Here is a 19,556-nt window from a genome sequence, read left to right as displayed (position 1 = left end):
AACAGACTACGGCTTTCGATTAGTTCATTGGAGAGCATTACTTGGATATCAATAAAGGCTAGTTCAGTGTACTTCTATAAAATGTCAAACAGTTGTGAGAAGCAGCAGTCTGCTTTGTTAGTCAAATTTGTATAATATTGCTATTTTGCTTTTCGTGCATCTTTCCACAGCCATCACTGTTCGGCTACAGAGAATGTTACACGCTTGTATTCTATTTCCTCCATGTACATTCTAGAGGCCAACACATTTGCCACGTCTTTCTTTTTGAGTCAATTTAAAGGTTTACTACTTTTATAAGTGACCTTACCAAAGCTATTGTGGAAGATGCAGCAATGTTAAATTTATCTTTCAGTGCCTCTTACAGTGCTTCTAAATAATTTTCATCTGGACATTCAATTCCCTATAAGGAATTGTCATCCAGCCTCTCAGTTTGGAAATACATAAGGTCTACATTGAACCATTTGCGGACCATAATCTGGGTCCCTTGAACGACCTTCAACAATAATGTCTTTGACAGGTGGTCAATAAATCAGGGAAGCATTCGAGATCTTTGGCAATTTTCCCATCATAGCTGTATGCCCAGTAGGTTCATGATAGGATGCTTTAAAATGTTAGAAGTATATGGGATGCACACAGGTATCGTTTTGGCCTATTTGTTTGAAAGAGCCTTATAACGTGACCTTTGAGAGTTTTGATTGCATTTTGTGTATTTCATGTCAATCATAATCTGCTTGTGCTTTTCTTCTCCAAGGCTTTGGAGCCTCCTTGATTTTCTTTTTTGCAAACATTATAGCTACTGCATGTTTTTTTTAAACTCTACTCACTGTTTCTTTTTCAGGGGTTGGAAATTTGCCATGGCCACTCAAGTTGCAATGCAGAACTCTGGTTCATATTCCATTTCTCAGTTTCAGTCCAGAATGATAAGGTACATTTCAAATGTTTTTATACACACCAATGTTATGTTGTTGCCTAAAGTTTCACACACTAGATTCTTGTTTGATTCTTTTACCTTTGAAAGGTATTCTTTTTTTTTTCTTCTTTTTTTTTTGCGCTTGCACATCTAAATTTTGTGTTTGTGTAATGGGTGTGATTCAAGTTAAGCAAATATTCTGTCACAAAAGTCTACCTTGAGAAAGTAAATGTAACCACAGCATTCCAATTTGCTCGACCAGTTCCTGGTTGATTATGCTAATACTGAACAGCATTTCACTTTTATGCGCTTTCACTACATACATATTCTCTGAAATTGATTGCGATGCTGAAACTTAGTGCATATTTTTTGCAAAGAAGGCCAAAATATATAGACCTTTATAACCAAGCATCAGCTAAACTATGAAGTATTTTATATCTGTCCCGGACCTCTCTTCTACCCAGAAGTTTGTACTTTGAAGAGGGGACTGCCTTACATATTAGTTCTTAAAGATCTAGTTGTGGTCATGTGTGTTTGTGACATAAGCATTTTGAGCTTTTTCATTACCTATGCCTCATTATTGTGAATTATTCAGAGAATTTTGATTTTCAGAGCAGACCAAAGAGCCTCGTGAGTTGATCTTACCATACTTAAGTTATTGACTGCAAGGGTCTTCCTGTTGGGAACAGACAGTCCAGCCCTTGCACTCACCAGCATCAGCTTTACTGTCCCCAAAATGTACTTACTCTGGTCACAAGGTTGATTTTGAACCACGGTTTTCCACACAGTTCCACTACTGTCAGGGGTAATCGGCGTTTTACCCCGCATGCCAAAACAACGCGCTCGTTACAACAACTGCGTTGTTATTTCGCATACCGTTACAACTCAAGTTGGGGGGCAGAAGGAGTTGGATTTAAAATCTAACACCTTCCTTAGTGTCCGCACAAACTGGAGTTGGAATAGTAAATTATACTATTCCAACATCCAGCGCCCCCGAACGCAAGTCGTTGTTCCGACTTGCGTTGTAACGATATGCGAAATAACAACGCAGTCATTGTAACGTCCGCGTTGTTATGGCATGCTTTGTAAACTTGTGCAAAAAAACAACATATATTCCTGTCGGGTGCAAAGCTAGTCCGTTCAATTAGGTGTTTTTTGAGCTTGACTGTTGTACAGAAGTGCCATTGGGTCATCCTAGACACACAAAATAAGACCAAAATATCCCATTTGCTCTTAAAAGGGCTGGCATAGGAATAGATTTCTCTATCATAAGTTTCGTGACCTAGCTTGACCGCTAGATTAATTCTCTCCGGTAAGAGATCTCGACTCTGTTTTTACCAATAGATTAATTCCCTCAGGTAAGAGATCTCGAGGCAGATTTTAAGTCCCTATTAAAAAAAAAAGTCTTAATTTGTTTAAAAATAATTAAAGTTCGTTTTTTGTGTTAAATATGTAACGTAGACTGGACAGGGAATACAATGATGCCACTTTAGGGCGTTTGTCCCAGCTGCACCTCCAAAATCCTTCTTCAGCTAAATACCGCCAGTTTGTGTTTGTTTGCTCAGCTGTCGAAGATTCCACAAGGTTCTGGCCTTTGCTTTTTAGTCTTTTCGATTTCTGCTCTTGGTATCTCCTAGGGATATTTCTGCAGTTTCTTTCTTTATTGTTTTGGCTTTAATGTTGCTGTCATTGTTTAACAATTGCAGCAAATCTGAAAAGAAAGATGAGCAAGGAAGTTGTAATAACACTGCTATTATTTAGATATTTAGGAACTTGAATTACTGAAAAAAACACACCTGACACCTTCCTCCTCCCCAATTAAATAAAATCCTGGGGTTCTATTATCTAACTGTACAACTAGGTTACATGTCGTTGCAACACCATCTGGGATAGTGGGTCCACCTGGTTAGCTTTAGGTGAACATGGCAGTGTTTCCAAAGAGAGAAAAATCTGCACTAGTAGTCTAGTTTCGATCACGTTTACTTTTTAGAAGCATATATTAAAGTTATGGCCAGTGTCGTAAGTTTCATTTATTTCTGTCAAAACTTTGTACTTGAGTTCTCTATCATCAGTGACCTTTTCCTTGCTCAGACATTATAAATCCAGTTTCCTGTGAATTCCTGGTAATTGGTGTGTGCATTCCTCACTCATTTTGTAAATCCCTTTCTTCGCAGACCTGCTCTATTAATTTATATCCCTTTATATTTTTATAATCTTAAATCAGTTAAAACATTACTTTCAAACAAAGTATCTCAGATTCAGTGCATGTTGATGCCTCACACCTTCCTTGTAAGCCCATATATTAACAACTGTAAACAAAAGCATAAAGAACTTATCATTCTCACTAAGGTTCTAGTAGATTAAAACTGGACACCTCTTACAACCAAACATCAGGGTACTTTGCCCTCCCCACAAAGCGTTAGTGCTTGATATATCATCAATATAGTATTTGCGTATTTCTCAGCATCTTCTGTCATGGCGGCTCCTCCTCAGGGGATCTCTTTTCCAAGTATTCATGCTTTTCTTCTCTATAGCTGACTTGGTATTTCTCTTTTTTAACTTGTATTTCTACTGTTCCGACTAAGAACTTCATGTCTTGAATCTCCTTGAGCCCCCACTTACTTACACATCAAGTTTCTGTAGCCATCTGCTTCACCCTATTCACGTTTTCTCCTTAGAGTGGGACTGTCATTTGTAGAATTATGACCTTAATTTGATTAAGGTTGTGCCTTTCCTATATAAAATGCCTTGCTACGTGTCATTCCAAATTTTGCAGTTCAACATGTGGCCGGTGTTCATTCTGCCTCACTTTAGCAGTCCTTCATCCCACCATGATAACATATACATGCGCAGAGGTTCGCATATATACTATACTATGACTTACAAGTGCCATGCTATTATATTTTGATCTTTTTCCTCGTGTACGGATGGGCGATTGTACTCTTTTTGAGCAAGATTGTGTAGTTCACGCATTGTTGACAGAGAAACATCTCTTTTTTAGACCTGTCCACCAATATCTTCTTTCATGGCTTTCATCTGTCTGTTCTATCTCTGTTTTGATATTTAAAGTCCTCCTCGTGTTAGATCAATTTACATTTGTTTCATAACTCTTTATTGGCATGCTTTGTTACATAAATAGGTTTATTGCCCAGTACTACTTTGTATTGTAGTATCTAAAATCATTATTCTTTATGTTCCATCTTCGCTCCTTTGTAATATCTCATCCTTATATCCTTTTCATTTTTAGGAAAGACTTTTAAAAACCTTTTTACAGATCTACACATTTCAAACATCACTTTTATTTATGATTTTCACATACAAAGTAAGAAAATGTAGATTACGTAAAAACATTTTTTTTCAAAATATTTGTTTAAAAAATAAGTGTTGTGGCATCCTGTACAGACAGACATTCATAGGGGGCAATTTACAGAAGCATGTATGAGACAATGCCATGCGGTTCAAGCTAACCATTGTCCCTTTATGCTTAGAGTGCGAATAAATAGTGTTTTCTAGATCTAGATTTCTTTTTGATATCCCTCCATAGGCGTTCAAAAGTGCTTACACCATGTTAGGTTCTCATGCACACATCATACTACATCCCCATACAAACATAGACGTCCATCTTGCCCTCCTGGAACCAGTAAAAAGCTGCCAGATAGTGCACCACCACAGAACACTGCTGTGAATGCCAGCTTTTGATATGCTATCATTGTTGCTGGTTATAGTACCATGAATGTTTTATCTGAGTGCATATTTGTTGGATACCATTTTCGTGGTAGCTCATATCTGTCCTTGATGGGTTTTTTTGCTTTTGATTGCTACTTTAGACATAAAAATGTATGGTGATTCAATACTTGTTGCATAGCATCAAGTTTAATTTTTAATTTTCACTAATTGGCAGTATGTGTAACACTAGTAGTCTTTAGTTTCCCATTGTAGCCAATGGATTTAAGTACTGTATTGAAAACCAGAATGAAATGTATCATTTTATCAGATTTCATACGTTTTAAAAAATTTTTTAAAACCCCACCTGAATCAGTGCCAGTACCACATACAGTATTTCAGTGGATACAGTAAATGAGTGTTTGACAATTAAAGCAACTTGTTAATGGGTGTGCAGCTACCTGTCAGTGAGATTTTTTTAACTGATATTTCCTCTTTCTCATTTCTTTCAGGTGGGCCAAACTGCGAATAAACATGCTGCCTGCTACAATTGTCTGTGAACCCATCTCAGAATGTTTTGTTGCCAGTTTAATTATTGGTTGGGCAGCACATCATATTTTCAAGTGGGACATCATGGTTTTTTTTATGTGCCACTGCTTGGCATGGTTCATCTTTGACTACATTCAACTTAAAGGTGTCCAGGTATGTCACATGTATGGGTTTTGAAATTGTTATCTATTCTGCTAGTTTGCCAGGGACTTGCTTTCAAATTAGGAATGTACTTTCTGAGGATTTGTTTTAGGACTTTTTCAGTTGATTAGAACCTTTATATGGTTATGAGAAATGACTGGCAACAGTGAGTACGAAAACTTTGAAGGTGTATTTGTAATTGCAGGGCAATCCTCAGTTATTTCTCCATTATGAGATTGGTATTTATATTCATGAACATTGAAGATTTGTACCCATAATATTATTTAATAAAGACATCGTATATATTTCCCAAAAATAAATAACAATTCTATCTGGGCGTACCTTTTTTTCTTTTTGTCAGTTCAGAAGTGATTCAATTAAAACAACAATTTGCTAGAGACTACTAGCCGCAGATTCCTTCACGTAGAATTATCCCCAGGCGCGAGACTGGACCCAGAAACTTTTTTGCCACAGCATCCCTGCGCGCTGGGGTCGGGGTGACATTACGCGACTCCGCCTCGGCGTCGTCCGCGCACGTGACATCCGCGAGGTCACAAAAGATTCGCCTCGGCGCGCCCACGTCAGTTTTTTCCTTTTCCGCGTGCAACGCAGATCCGGTCCTTACTACAGGCCTGTTTCGGGACCCTTTTTTATCCATTCTTTTGGTGGAACAGTGTGCGAATGCCATCGCGCTTCAAAACTTGTACGTTTTGTGGGCGTCTTATGTCGGCGACAGACCCACACCTCATTTGTATGTGGTGTTTGGGGGAGGATCACGGCACCTCCGACAGCGAGGCCTGTCAATAGTTTACGCCCAAGTCGCGGTCGGAGCACCACATGAAACTTCTCTCAGCGCATCTCTCCAGGTCGATGTCCTCCCCTCAGTCTGCTTCGGCGGACAACTTCAGGCTCGGCCGTGGTCGTCGTCCGTGCCTTTATCCGATGTCATGTGAGCGTCGCTCCCCGGTGGGTAAGTGTTGCAGTTTGTCCCGGGGGCTGGGTTCCGGTCTTCCGGGGGCCAGGACTCTCCGCGGGTGATGCGCCCCGCATGTCGTCCCGTCCACTGTTTCCTGGTGTTGGGGCGTCGAGAGTCCAAATGGAGACATACGCTGCTGCTTTACAGGCCTCGCTGGCGTCTCCCCCTTCATCTCCTCCTGGGGCGTCGGCGGACCCCTCGCCTTGTGTAGGGCCCTAAGGTGGCGGCTCCAACGCCGACTGGTTTGGATCCAGGCTTGGAGGGTGTAGTGCTGTTGAGTCGGGGCTCTCTGAGGAACCTCCTTCAGGCCACGGCGTCTCTGCCTTGCCGCAAACTCCTGCGAGAGTACCTGTGGTGTCGCAGGAGGTCACCGGGGCTCGAGTCGCATCCCCGAGCCCCTCTCGGTCCCTTGACAGGGTGGGCCTGTCTACGGTCGAGGTGATGCCGCTACGGCGCCGACAGCAGCTGAACTGTACGGAGCCACAGGGATCGGTGCAGCCCCTTGCCTCTCTCCGGGCCCCTCTTGTCCTTCCCCGCAGGCGGCCGCCTCGACTGGGGTGAGTTGGAGGTGGAATTGTCCCTGGCACCACCTCATGGGTTGCCGAGTGATCTACGCCTCATTCTGGGCCGCGGATGGCGGAGGGCTTCGTGTCACTCTCCGGGGCCATCTCGTTCCCCTACGCATTTGTTTACCTTGGTGGAGGTTGGGTCGGCGCCCGGCCGGTTCGGCTCCAGCCCCGCTCCGGTCCCCGGTGCGAGGCGACTGGGAGGAACCTTGTCCGGGGTGCCGGATGGTGCCGGCACTCCGCCTCAGGCAGCGGACTCTACTGCTCCGCGCAGGGGTTGTACTGCGGATTCGTCTTCAGACGCATCTTCTTCTCAGGAGGCAGCCTGTATCTTGGTGTCATCCTCCCCGGAGACTTGTCGCCGTGTGGTGTCTTTTTCACGGGTTTCGAAAGACTGCTCCCCGCCCTTCCTGAGGCAGAGGTGTTTGCGGAAGAGCGGCAGGTCCCTCATTCGTCCGCTCCTTCTGACTTCCAGGTCTGGCCCTTGCCCGCCTCGCTTGGCCTCGGGGACGGCGCCTTAGTTTGCAGCCGTCGCCCACGGAGGAGCTGCTTTCCCCGCTGCGGGGCCCTACGGAGGTGGGTTCGGCCTTCGCTCATGCGGTGTCCACGGCTGTGGGCATCCTGCGTATGGGTGACCTGGTGGCTCATTTTCCGGCGGACCATCTATTGCAGATCCTCCACCAGGGCTCTGTTGGAAGGGAGATCCTGCTCCCCTCCTTGACAGGGGCTTGGAGGCGTCCTGCCTCGGGGGACCCAGTGCCTCGGCATCTTCTGTACTGGCATCTCCCGGCGTGCCTTTCCCTCCACCCCTCGGCCTCCAGTCCTCTTTTTCTGACTGCTTTTCCCTCCTTGCCACCACTGTTGACTCCGCCATCCCGAGAGGCCCGCTGGCTGGGCTCTTGGGGGGCGCAACATGTTCGCCTCGACCAGCTCTGCCCTGCGGGCTCTGAACATCCTTTGTGTGCTGGCTCGGGCCTCCTCTTGTTTGTGGGACTCGGCTGAATATCTGGGATCAACGGCGTCCCCGAAGGGTGGCCAAATGGACTTGCGGCATAATGGTTGGATGGCCGGGAGGTGGCGTTCATTCGCCGCTCTGCCCTGGACATCTCAGAGGTGTTGGGCCGGGCCATGGCTTCCTCGGTCACTCTCCATCGCCATGCTTGGCTTCGGGATGGAGTATTCCCTCCTCCTCCTCCTCCTCTTCCTCCTTTTCCCTAGTTTCCTTGGGCCCTCTAGGCTTCTATTTCTGCTTTTCCTGTCTTGGTCCTGGGCGGATGTTCTGTTGCCTTGTGGGGGAGTGGGATGCTTCGGCCTATCCGCCCTTGCCTTTGGTTCCTCTGCTGTGAGTGTACAAGCCTCTTCAGCCTTCTTTTCCCTCCTACATCCCCTTGCGGTTGGTAGGGTTCTGCTTGTGGGGGTTCCCCTTGCCTGTCAGGGACAAGGTTCTTACGGCTAGTAGTCTCTATCAGATGTACGAGTTACTTACCTTCTTTAACGATGTATCTGGTAGAGACTATTCTAGCCACAGATTCCTTCAAGGCTGCCCTTCCTCCCCTATTCTGCGAGGACCCTTGGGTTGGTCTTCGGTACTCGCCTCCCGGTGGAGGGGCGGCTGTGTCTCCTGTGAGTGCCTTCCTTGTTATTGACGGGTGGCTCCGTCTGGGGGCGGTTCATTCCTCCTTGGTTCTTGGAGGATGGGGTTCCGGTGCTCCCGTGCCCTGCTGCTCTGGCTACTCTAGGTTTGGGGGAGATGGCTTCATATCCATGTCCTTCCCCTCCCTTCCTTCCAGTGCTATTCCCTTATTAAGGGTCATCTGGCCATGTCTTGCCTTCTCCCTCGTGGGTGGTTGCCCTCTATTTAGGGTGACTTGGAGGGTTGTTGTCCCTGTCTGTCTTGGGACTGGTCCCCCTTTCTCTGGATGGGGGTGGTAGGGTTACTACGTGTACCATGACTTTATGCATGTTCCTCGCCTCTGGGGCACTGGAGTGGGAGGCTGTCTTTGTGCTGACAGGGTGGCTGTGCAGGGCTCTGCTTGCTCTTTCTTCTTTCCTGCCTTTGGGTTCTACGGTGTTGCCACTATTTTGTGTGGTTTTAGTCACCGCTTCTTACCAATTTTTCTGCTCTTCGCACACTGTTCCCATGCTTCCACAGTTTTTTATCTGGTGATTCCGTGTTGGGGTGCGGAAAAGTTCTCAGAAGAAAACTGACGTAGGCGCGCCGGGGTGGGTCTTATGTGACCTCACTGACGTCAAGTGCACGAAAGACGCCTGGGCGGAGTCGCATGATGTCGCCCCACCCCCGGCGCTCAGGGATGCTGTGGCAAAAAAGTTTCGGGCTTCAGTCTCACTCCTGGGGATAATTCTACGTTAAGGAATCTGTGGCTAGAATAGTCTCTACCAGATACATTGTTACCGAAGGTAAGTAACTCGTACTTTGGGCTGATTTCATTTTTTGATATCTGCTAAAATGGGAATGAAAAGGGCACAAGTATAGGAAAACAGGTTCCATGTGAGAGCAGTGTCTGAAATAAAATTCATATGAGATCTGAGACCATACGTCAGTACTGGTAGCTCCTGATTTATGATCCTGAAAAGGGTCTGCGGTTCAGAAATCAAAATTATTATGAGAATGGATAGGTGCTTACCTATAAGGAAATTGAGGTTCTTGATGATATTTGCATAGAGCTTCGGACTTTATTCCTCCAAATTTGATGGAACAAAGCCTCCGATTCTCCCTCATCCCCTCTCCCCCAACATGATATGCACGAGTTAAATTGGTTGATCGCCCATCCCCGACTCCTACCCCCATCATGCTGTAAAGGATTATTTTAACACAAAGTGTAAAGACGAAAGGAAGCAGTTTGTAGTGAAATTCTATGTAATATATTGTAATAGTAAGGACTCCGAATTCTGAAGTAGTATGGTACTAAATATTTACTTGGATGCAGTGATCTTAATAATTCACAAAGCAGGCAGTGACTTAATTGTGTGGCTCTCTAGGTCCATCTCGTTATTAAATAACGGGAGTAAAATGTTCGCAGTGGTCTTCGTCGCTCAGTTTGGTAGCCTTCTACCTACTTTAGTTCATGAAGACTAGATCAACTCTACAAGGATTCAACATTGGGAAAATTACCTTTTTAATTTATTCGCCCTAGTATAATCTGGGGGGTTTTGTCCCGCATTCCCTTGATGGCAAGTAGGCAGTGGAAGGAGGTTAAATTGCTCTTTTTGAAATGGCAGTTAGAAAGCAGGTTTGGGTGTGAGATTTCTGGTATGGATCGGAGTTAAATACAGTAAACTCGAGACCAGACTATCATACACCAGTGAGGCTTTAAGTAGTGTTTGGTGCTCTGTTTTAAGGTGATACACTCAAGTGATAAATCATGATCAACTAGTGTATCAAAAAACACAGGAGCAGCATGGCCCGTTGCCTCAAGAACAGGGTGGCCGGAAGTGGCTAGCTCAGGGATTATGCTGGATACTCATGGGAGTCTCCCTTGAACCCATTGTCCCAAAAGGACTCCATGCTGCCACTGCGCGCTACCGATATATCTCCATTTTTGGGCTGAATCAAGCCTCATGAAGGAATGCTGTGCTCAACCAAAACCAAACCAGACCCCACGTGCCAAACGATCTTCCCACTGATTGAAGAACCCCATGGTTATCTAGCATATTTCCAGTTCAGGCTATTCCCAGCCACCTTGTTCTTGAGGCTTGTCAACAGGGACCTTTAGCCATTTTATTACCCTTCATAATCTCACTCTCTCTGGCTCGTGGTATTGTAACCTGATGATGATCCCGCCATTTTTATTTGGATCAAAACGTCGTCGACTTTAAAAACCCAGACCTATATGATTGTTGACTTGCTCTAAGAGGCTGTGCAGCTTTTATGTTTGTTGATACTTGCTGATCACGGTTTATCACTTCAGTGTATCACCTCAAAAGAGCATACCTTTGTATGATGCCCGATGGAGCTACCTCGTTCGCTATGGGGGAGATTGACTTTGGGCTCCCTCCTTTGAGTATCACCTACCCAGCCGGACTTCAGCCTAACGCACCCACGTCTCTCCTGACCTTACCTTCCCGCTCCCACTTCCCCCAAACCCCCCCCCCCCTTCGCTCCTACTCTTTCCAGCTTCTGTCCTCTGCCCTCGCATGCGCCAGCCCTTTGTCCCCACCCTGTTTTTCTGTGAACCTCTTCCCTCGCCACTTGAGACTGAACTATTTTGTATGATGCCCGATGGAGCTACCCTGGTTTTAGCTATAGGGGAGATGGGCGTGGATTCCCTCCTTGGTCGTCACCTACCCAGTCGTTTTTTAGACTTACTTCCTTTTGTCTCTACGTTTGTCTCTTTCCTTATCCTCACTCTCTCTCCTCCCCTACCCCCCACTACTTTACTTTATCTCTCCTTTCTCTCCTCCCCTAATGTATTGCTGACTGTTCTACTTAATGTTTACTTGTTGCTCTTTTTCTGGTATATTGTCGAACCACATTGTTGCACTTCCTTTCGTCTCTCCTGTCGTCTCCTCCCGCATCCTCCCTCTATTTATGTCTCTCCTTCCCTCCTCTCTCAATGGATTGAGACCGAACTATTTTGTCTGACGCCCGATGGAGCTACTTGGTTTAGCTATAGGGGAGATGGGCCGTGGATTCCCTCCTTGGTCGTCACCTACCCAGTCGGTCTTTAGGCAGACTTCTTTTCGTCTCTCCTTATTGTCTCTTCCCTAGCTCCTATCCTCTACCTTGAATCTCTCCCCTTGTCTGCCCTGGGATCACATCTTACTGGACTTTGGACGTTGCCTTGACTCGTCTACCGGTTTGTGTCCCCACTACCCTTCCCCTCCTCTTCCCATGCTGTGTCTCTCACCCGCCCCTCCCCTTTTCCGTCCTCATTATCTTTCTACTTCCCGTGCTCCAACCCCCCTCCCCTGAATCTCTCACCTTACCTGCTTTTCCCCTTACGTATTTGTTCTTATTGTTTATCTCGACCTTACATGTAACTATGTTGCCATGCTCTAAGAACTGTGTAACCTTTGCAATGATGTAACCTGTAACTATGATCTGATGCCCATGTAAAACGCTCTGATACCTCCGGGTCTAGCCAGCGCTATATAAAACTTTATAAATAAATAAATTAAATTAAATAAATAAATCCTCACTGGGCTGCGTCTTGAAATAGTTTTTCATAAACTCCTTTATAAATTATATTCGCCATTTGGTTCTTTGCATCAAAAGTATTGCTAACCAGGTACAGTGTGTTTTTGTTATAGTTACTATCCAGGTCCCCAGTGATCCTCAGGTCTCCCTTGTAGAAATATTATTATGGTTAATTTCTGAGGCACTGATTTTTTGGTAGCTTTGAAAATCACTAAACACAAATTATGTCTAGAATGTTTGCTGAAGTGTCAGCCATTGCCAATCGCTCGAGGCTGTGTTCCAGTCTAATGTTTTTATTTTTTTTTGTCCACTATTCCACTCCAGACAGAAATCACCCATATGCAAATCAGATTTGATCTGTCTTCAGTAGGAACAGTCCAACTCAAACCAGCTGGCCAGGTTCTTTCAAGCAACTCTGGTTTTGACTGTGTTGGGCCTCATTAGTGAGTTGCAGTTTGAGTCTTGTGGAACAAGTCGGGCATACTAAGTGAAGGGCATTGAGCAAGCATGTCAGCTATTTAACCCCTTCGCTGCTCGTCATGCAGTACACTAGTCGTGTGCTCATGACGAGCTGAGCTAGTCATGAACAATGGGGATCCTGGAGTAACAGCACTCCAGGGGAATTCCCTTAGCACTGATCTGGTTAAATGAGTGGGTTCCTGCAGTGCTTGAAAGGGAAAATAGGATTTAGGCTACCCAGAGCCGCTTTGTCATCACCTCAAGGATGTCTTTAGAGATGAACAATGACAACACAACCTTTCAAGAGAACTTTGAAAAGATCCTAGATCTAGTGGTGTGGAGACTCCCAGGTGACGGACACCCAAGACCTTTCTCAATACAAATCTACTATCTTAGTGCTTTGAGGGAAGACTAAAAATGAAGTCTTTAATCGGTCTTTTGTCACACATTAAATGATGAAAGATTTTAAATAAAAGGTATTTAAAAATTTCGCTAGGAAAAGACTTCTGCTTAATAGCTGCCAATGTTTTGAACAGACTATAGAGGCTTAACACCTGACCAAGGGCAGGAACTTCTGACTTAAGGAATTAGTGATTAAAGCTAGTGCTGTTTTTTTGTACTCCTATCTGTTCCTGCTCATCCTGAAAGTACACTTCAACGTGATGTGGCATCAGCAACTTTAGAAGGTTTTGAGCATTGTCAAGTGGTTTCCAAACTTCAGACTCTGTTGGCCATCTTCTCTCTACAGTGCAATGTTTGTATTGGTGTGGCATCATGTAGGGAAGATATTGTTTTGGGGAGATTATTAACAGAGAACACTGTACTGACAGATCAAGAAATCCTGCATGCCATTTTCCATTTTTGAGCTACACTGTAAATATAAATGTTTTCTGCTCAACTATATGGAAAATCCTAAGGGTGGACATCCAAGTCCTCTTTAAAACACTGTTTTTGGGTGATTTTGATGGATATTAGTGTCCCGTTTCTTGTTCAACTTCCATTCTCCCTAGCAGTGGGGAAGAAGTTGAATTCTTTGGAGTCACACAATTCTCATGTTTCCTGCCTATTCTGATCTGATTCATCGATCATGGCCTATCTCATGAAGCTGAATTGAGACCAGACTTGCTGTCTCCAATAAAATCAAAAGGGCTTAATCAACATGTAGTTATGATGAACGTGTTAAAATTCCAAGACGTTGAGTACATAAATACACTATCAGATTTTATGAAACCTTCTTGATATCTAACCCTTTTCTGGACAGCCTGGTGCTGCTAGTATTAGTTGTAAAGGGTTCTGAATTTGCATTTCAGAGATTTTTATCGCATGCCTCGATTTTGTAGATTTTATTTTCATATTCCAAAATTAATCCCAAGCACTCCTGCGGTTTCCTCGATCAGAAATGTCTGTCTCTTGTTGCAAATTGAAAATAAAAAGTTGTGAACTATTCTATTCAAGAGTGACATGAAGTTATAAGATTATTCCTCACCCCATCAGAAAACATGATCCCTTGGTTTGGGCATCCATGTGATTATTTGCATGGTCTGACATTGGATAATTTATTTTAAGAGTTGCCTTTATCTTTTTTTCTAAGTTAGACATTGAGAGTAATGCAGTGTTCATTGAAGCATTTCTATTGTCTTCTGTGTTTCGTGGAGGAAATGTAGTTCTCTGAATCACTTTCTGTATACTTATTTTTTATTCCCTAGTATATCACACTTTTTTCAAAAGTCAAGAGGGCCACCGTGTGTTGTATACCAATTGAGGATATCAGGCAAACACTGCTCCTTATCATTGTGCTGCCTCAAATAACACTGCCTATAACAAACAAATGTACTTTTTTCAAATTTGGATTTACTTAAAGGCAAAATAGCAACTGCTACGTATAGAAAAGAGTGCTATCCATCGACCAAAAGTGCTTCAGCGCTTTGTCGGACATGGGAACGCTACATAAATGTAACTAGAGTACATGCAATATTCACTTTTTTTATGGCTCTCTCTAAAGGAGTAACGTTTGCTAGTGCAGCTTAAATCTGCAGAGTACCTACCTAGTCTTTGTCTAACACAGAGCACAAGCTCCAGTGGAGCATTGTGGCCTAGATCTATCTTAAGCTAAAGGTTGAAAATTCACTTCTTCATAGCGTTTCCGTCTCACTGCCTTGCTCTCTGTTGTACCTGGTCTTTGAATTTGTAAGCATCCATTGCAGAAGTAGAATGATACTTGTATTTGAGTGCTTCTTCATTCTTGGCATCTTGTGTGGACTGACATGTTGCAGTCCCTCCCTATCTTAAGAATCAGTGCATCCTCTTTGTGCTGTAGTGCAAAAACTAAAACAACCCTGTCGGTTGGAACATGTCGATGATAAAGTGTTTCAAACAATTCTATGTAGAGAGTAGTGGAGAGTGAGTGCGCCAGTGAATACTTTTTCCTTTATTAAGTCTCCGAAGGCCACATTACGTAAATAGGGCTCTTATCCAGCGGCTTCAATATCAACTCCTGTCAACTCAGCTCAGACAGACTCTGTGGAGACCTCAGGACTGCAGATATGGTACAAGCAATAAATAGTCAGTTCCTCCATGTGGTTTTCCACAAGTCCATATCCTTATTTTACACTGAGTGCTGCTTAGTTTATGACCATATCAAAGCCACAAAAGTCACAACATAGGTTTTGCTGCACTAAATACTTTAATGTACTGCCTGCAACTACTACTGTGTAGTGTAGTGTTTTGTCAATTTCTGTATTTATGCTTCTAAAACGTGTACAACACCCTACCATCTCCTGTGCTATATCACAAATTCACAAAGCAAAAACAGTCAAATGCTTTAAAGCCTATGGTTTGTTTATATTTGGCATGTGCTTGGATTTCCCTGTTGTATTAAAAAAAAAGACTATGGTATTATTTGTTATTGTAAGAAGGACTTTTTTTGCAATCTGATATTTGATTATCTCAAAAAGAACATATTGACCAATTGAACCAGTTAGCCAGAACCAATGCGGTCATAAATAGTTTACACTAGACTATGTTTACTCCATACAAAAGCTGGTTTTCTTGGGTACTATTAAGTGTTTTACTTAATGGCTTGGAAGTGATTAAATATTCATGTAATTTTTTTCTTCGATTCCCAGGGTGGCGCTTTATCTTTTTCAAAGCTCGATTACGCCGTAGCTTGGTTCATTCGAGAGTCTATGACGATATACATCTTTCTATCTGCCTTGTGGGACCCAACGATCAGCTGGAGGACAGGACGGTATAGGTTACGCTGTGGTGGCACTGCCGAGGAGATCCTTGATGTATAACCTTGGTTGGGACTGCGTATTAACAAAAAGAAAAAGTATTATAAATTATGTTTATATAAATGCTTTTAATGATATGTAACTTGAAAAGTTTTATTACATGTATCTTTTTAGTATCTGACCTTTAATTTATTTTTTGCATGGCACTTGCCTCTGTGAAAGCAAATTCCATCTTTAGTTTCTGCCAGCTTGTACAGTGGATCCTATTTTTTTCTTGTTTGAGCAAAGGGAGATTCACTGCACTTGGCCCGTAGACCCATTTCCCGCGTAGTTGCTCTGCAGTGAACATTACGTTGGCTCGCCCTTCAAAAATACTTTTTAGGATTTGGGATTTTTTTATGGCTCTGGGCATCTTTTTTTATTGTACCATCCACCATTACAAGTGCTTCTGAGTTAGATCAGTATCTTGAATAAGGTGTGCATTGTGGAGCGAACTGCACGCAACTTAAGTGTAGTTCGCTTCAATGTTGGGCAGCTACACTATTTTTGAACCTTTGCGCTTACTGAGCCACTTAGCAAAGGTACTACCTCTCACTGTTTCTGCAGAGCAAACATGAATCTTCATTCCTGTACCTTCAAACCGAAAGATACAATTTGAACAATTGGAACGGCTGGAGGGTACAGATTTTAGTCTATTTCTCTTCAGTGCAATGAACTGCATGGAAATTGATGGTTTTGGATAGCTTGGTGATTGGTTCACACGGGTTGATCTTGTGAAATGTTCCCAGCCCCCAAGCTATTTTTAGCCTGATGTTTCTTTCAACCCCTCATCCTTCTGTCCTGTCCCCCTTTTTCGTCTGTGAGTTTTTTTTCTTTTTTTTTGTTTATATGCGAGTGAATATTGTCCGGGTAGGTTTGAGAGACTGCAGTTCAAGAACATTTCACATGAGCTATTTTGTTATAAAATGTTATATTGTTGATGGGAATGTAATTTCATGACACAAATATGTAATATCTTCTGAAGCAAAAAAAGGTGCATGTATTTTGTTCATTGCCAGTAAACTGAAAAAAATCACAGCAATTATTGTAAATATATACATATGTAATAAAAAAAAAGGGCAGGGTGAGTAAAAATACTAACTGAATTGTATACACTCTTAAAATATTTAATTGTCAAACAGTCTACTGATGGATAGCTTACCTTATGCAGTTGATTTAGCCATATTTCAGTTGGGATTTCTGTTCTCAGCCGGTATGATTCAAGGGGCATAGATTATAAGCAAGCTGTAATGCAAGATGTACTACATTGTTCTGCGCTACTTCAATATCTGTACTTACTAGCTTGCTTTTTGTCTGAATGTTATTGAATTGTGGCGAACTGGACTGGTTTTTATTTAGTTACAAAAAAATTATCAAGGAGTAACAGTTGAACAGGGAATGCATTAGCCTTTCATGTAATTGTATATAAGCTTATCTTTTTTTCTTCATCACTAAGGACTAGCATGCTAGTCATGACGAAAGTCCTTAACACTAGTTTATTCTATATAGTATTGACAAATATGGCAGTTCTACGCCATAACTTAATACTGCCTTTGCCAGTAAGCACTGTTTATAGTATATTAGCAATAACTATTTATGAAACATGGGCAATTTACTGAGCCAGTCCATTGTCTGCTAAATGCGCACATTCGCAGGAAATGTAAGATATTTATAGCTTTTATTCAGGTCATACCATTTTGTCTAACATAATTCCATGCCTTATGACATCATTGACTTTGTTTGAAGGGCATTTCTTTTCTACATGGGGAAGGCTTTTGCTGCGTGTTCAGACCATTTCTATGATTCGGGAGGTTTCCTGAGGAAGTTGCACACGGAAAACCAGTCTAGTTGTGACCCACTTAAGTTTCATTTTTGTTTGTTAATGTAAATGTAACAGCTGTGTTCTGTTGACTGTATATTTTTTTGTGCGTTGAAATGAAGTTTGGTTGATGCCTTCCCATGCACTGCTAATGAGTTGCTTCGTTTGATGCTGAGTAGGGGGCGGATCAAAGTAATGGCAGTCCAACAAAAAAAGGAAGAAAAGGCTGGACAGACTTCTTTTAAAAAAGAAAATGTTTTGTAGATATTATGAATTGACTGTTCTATATGTGTGCATTTTGCACTACTTGAGCCTGTGTTACTTCGAGGAAAAAACAGCTATGCTGAACCAAACTGCTTATCTTCATAATGAAAGAGAAGCCGATACAACTGAATGCCGAAGATGGTAGCATAAGCAGAATTTAAAACAAAATTCCATGTATTTTGTTAATTTAAACTTGTCTTAAACATAGGTACCAATGAAGAAATGTATGGAATAGACCATGTTTATTTAAAAATCATTGTCTTCTGAGTTGTTTCTGTTAAAATAAATTTTTGATACAATCAAAAACTTGTATTTCAGTTGTCTTTTTACTCGTTTTGCCACAATTCTACAAAGGTTTGTCTTTTAGCACACACTATTATTGAATGCTGAAGAAAGATCGTAGCTATCAACCCAGTATCTACGATCTTTCTTCAGTATGAATATAATGTCAACACAAAATAAAGAAAAGCAAAGAAACGGTCAGAACAAGCATTGGCAAGATCACTTGCTCTTGCCCTCTGGATTTGCCGAGGCAGACCATAGCCATTTAAATTATGCTAGAAATTAGGCAACCCAATCTTAATGCCTTTTCGCCATTTCTTGTCCCATGCAGACTGTCTGAATGTTCTCAATCTGCTGCCAATACCATATTGTCACAAAGTTCTAAGTGGCTGTGCCTCCCTGATCTTAAATTACACTTCACTTTTCTATAGTTTCTCTTGGACTGCACCTGTGACTCTTGTTCTATGATGAGGCTGGAAACCAAATTCAGCAAAGTCCAATAAACTGCTCTTTGCAGTGAGGGAGGGGAGTTGAGTCTCTCTCTCTCTCTCTCTCTCTCTCTCTCTCTCTCTCACTCTCTCTCTCTCTCTCTCTCTCTCTCTCTCTCTCTCTCTCTCTCTCTCTCTCTCTCTCTCTCACACTCACACTCACACACACACGGTCTTTTGCTGCTTAGAGTGAAGACAGCCTGTGATGGTTTCTTTAACACCTTTGCTGCGGGGCGTTTTTCACCTGCTGTGTGGGGGGGGGGGGGGGGTCTCGCGCGGCGCCGCCGTGCTTATGACGAGCAGAGCTTGTCACGGCCACACCCGTTTTGGAACGTTCCGCACAGCAGGGAAATTATCCCCGCATGCGAACGTTCCAATGGTCATGACGAGCTCAGCTCGTCATGAGCACAGCTCAAGCGTGCCTCATGAAGAGCTCAGCTCGTCATGAGCCCGGAAAGTGTTCATATCGAATGGGGCAAGCCTTTTTCTTTTGATGAATTTAAAAGATGAATTGACCATATTGCACAGCTTAGGGGTGAGGCTAATGGCAGCCAGCTTTAGGATCCTCGCAAGACAAAGTCATCCATAGACCCCAGTTTAATTGAGTTGATCAAATGGCATGCTGTAGCGGAAAAGGGGTAAATGGCATTAATTCTTGCTTAATGTCTATATAAATACAAACATTTTTCCTTCTTCTATCCCTCCGCTATCCTTCTCAATCCAAATAACTGACTAATATCCACCACTCAAATTACTTTCATATTTCACTACACTAATTCACCACTAATCCTTATGGGTTCCAGAGTAGCGTGCTTTTCACCAAAAAAGCGCTTGAACACCCAATCAGGGGTAACAAGTTCTATATAAATGCAAACCTTTTTCCCTCTTCTATCCCTCAGCTATTCTTCTGAATCCAAATGACTGGCTAACCTATCTACCACTCAAATTACTTTCATATTTCACTATACTGATTCAACACTAATCCTTTATGGGTTCCGGAGTAGCGTGC

The 19,556-nt window shown here is 42.9% G+C and overlaps 1 protein-coding gene across 1 annotated transcript in view; it reads left to right on the top strand.

Annotated features, from left to right (window-relative positions):
* The window catches only part of UGCG (UDP-glucose ceramide glucosyltransferase), a 116,431-nt gene extending 98,348 nt beyond the window's left edge, over window positions 1-18,083 (top strand). The window contains exons 7-9 of the mRNA XM_086962063.1: window positions 839-925; window positions 5,086-5,275; window positions 15,548-18,083. Of these exons, the coding sequence (XP_086818189.1) occupies window positions 839-925; window positions 5,086-5,275; window positions 15,548-15,718 (448 nt within the window). The 3' untranslated portion in view covers window positions 15,719-18,083. The remainder of the gene's footprint in view (window positions 1-838; window positions 926-5,085; window positions 5,276-15,547) is intronic.
* Window positions 18,084-19,556: the final 1,473 nt, after the last annotated feature.

Source organism: Lissotriton vulgaris, chromosome 3_1 (genome assembly GCF_964263255.1).
Source record: "Lissotriton vulgaris chromosome 3_1, aLisVul1.2, whole genome shotgun sequence".
NCBI lineage: Eukaryota > Metazoa > Chordata > Amphibia > Caudata > Salamandridae > Lissotriton > Lissotriton vulgaris.
Note: the sequence above shows the minus strand (reverse complement) of the source record. Positions and strands in the feature narration are given on the sequence as shown.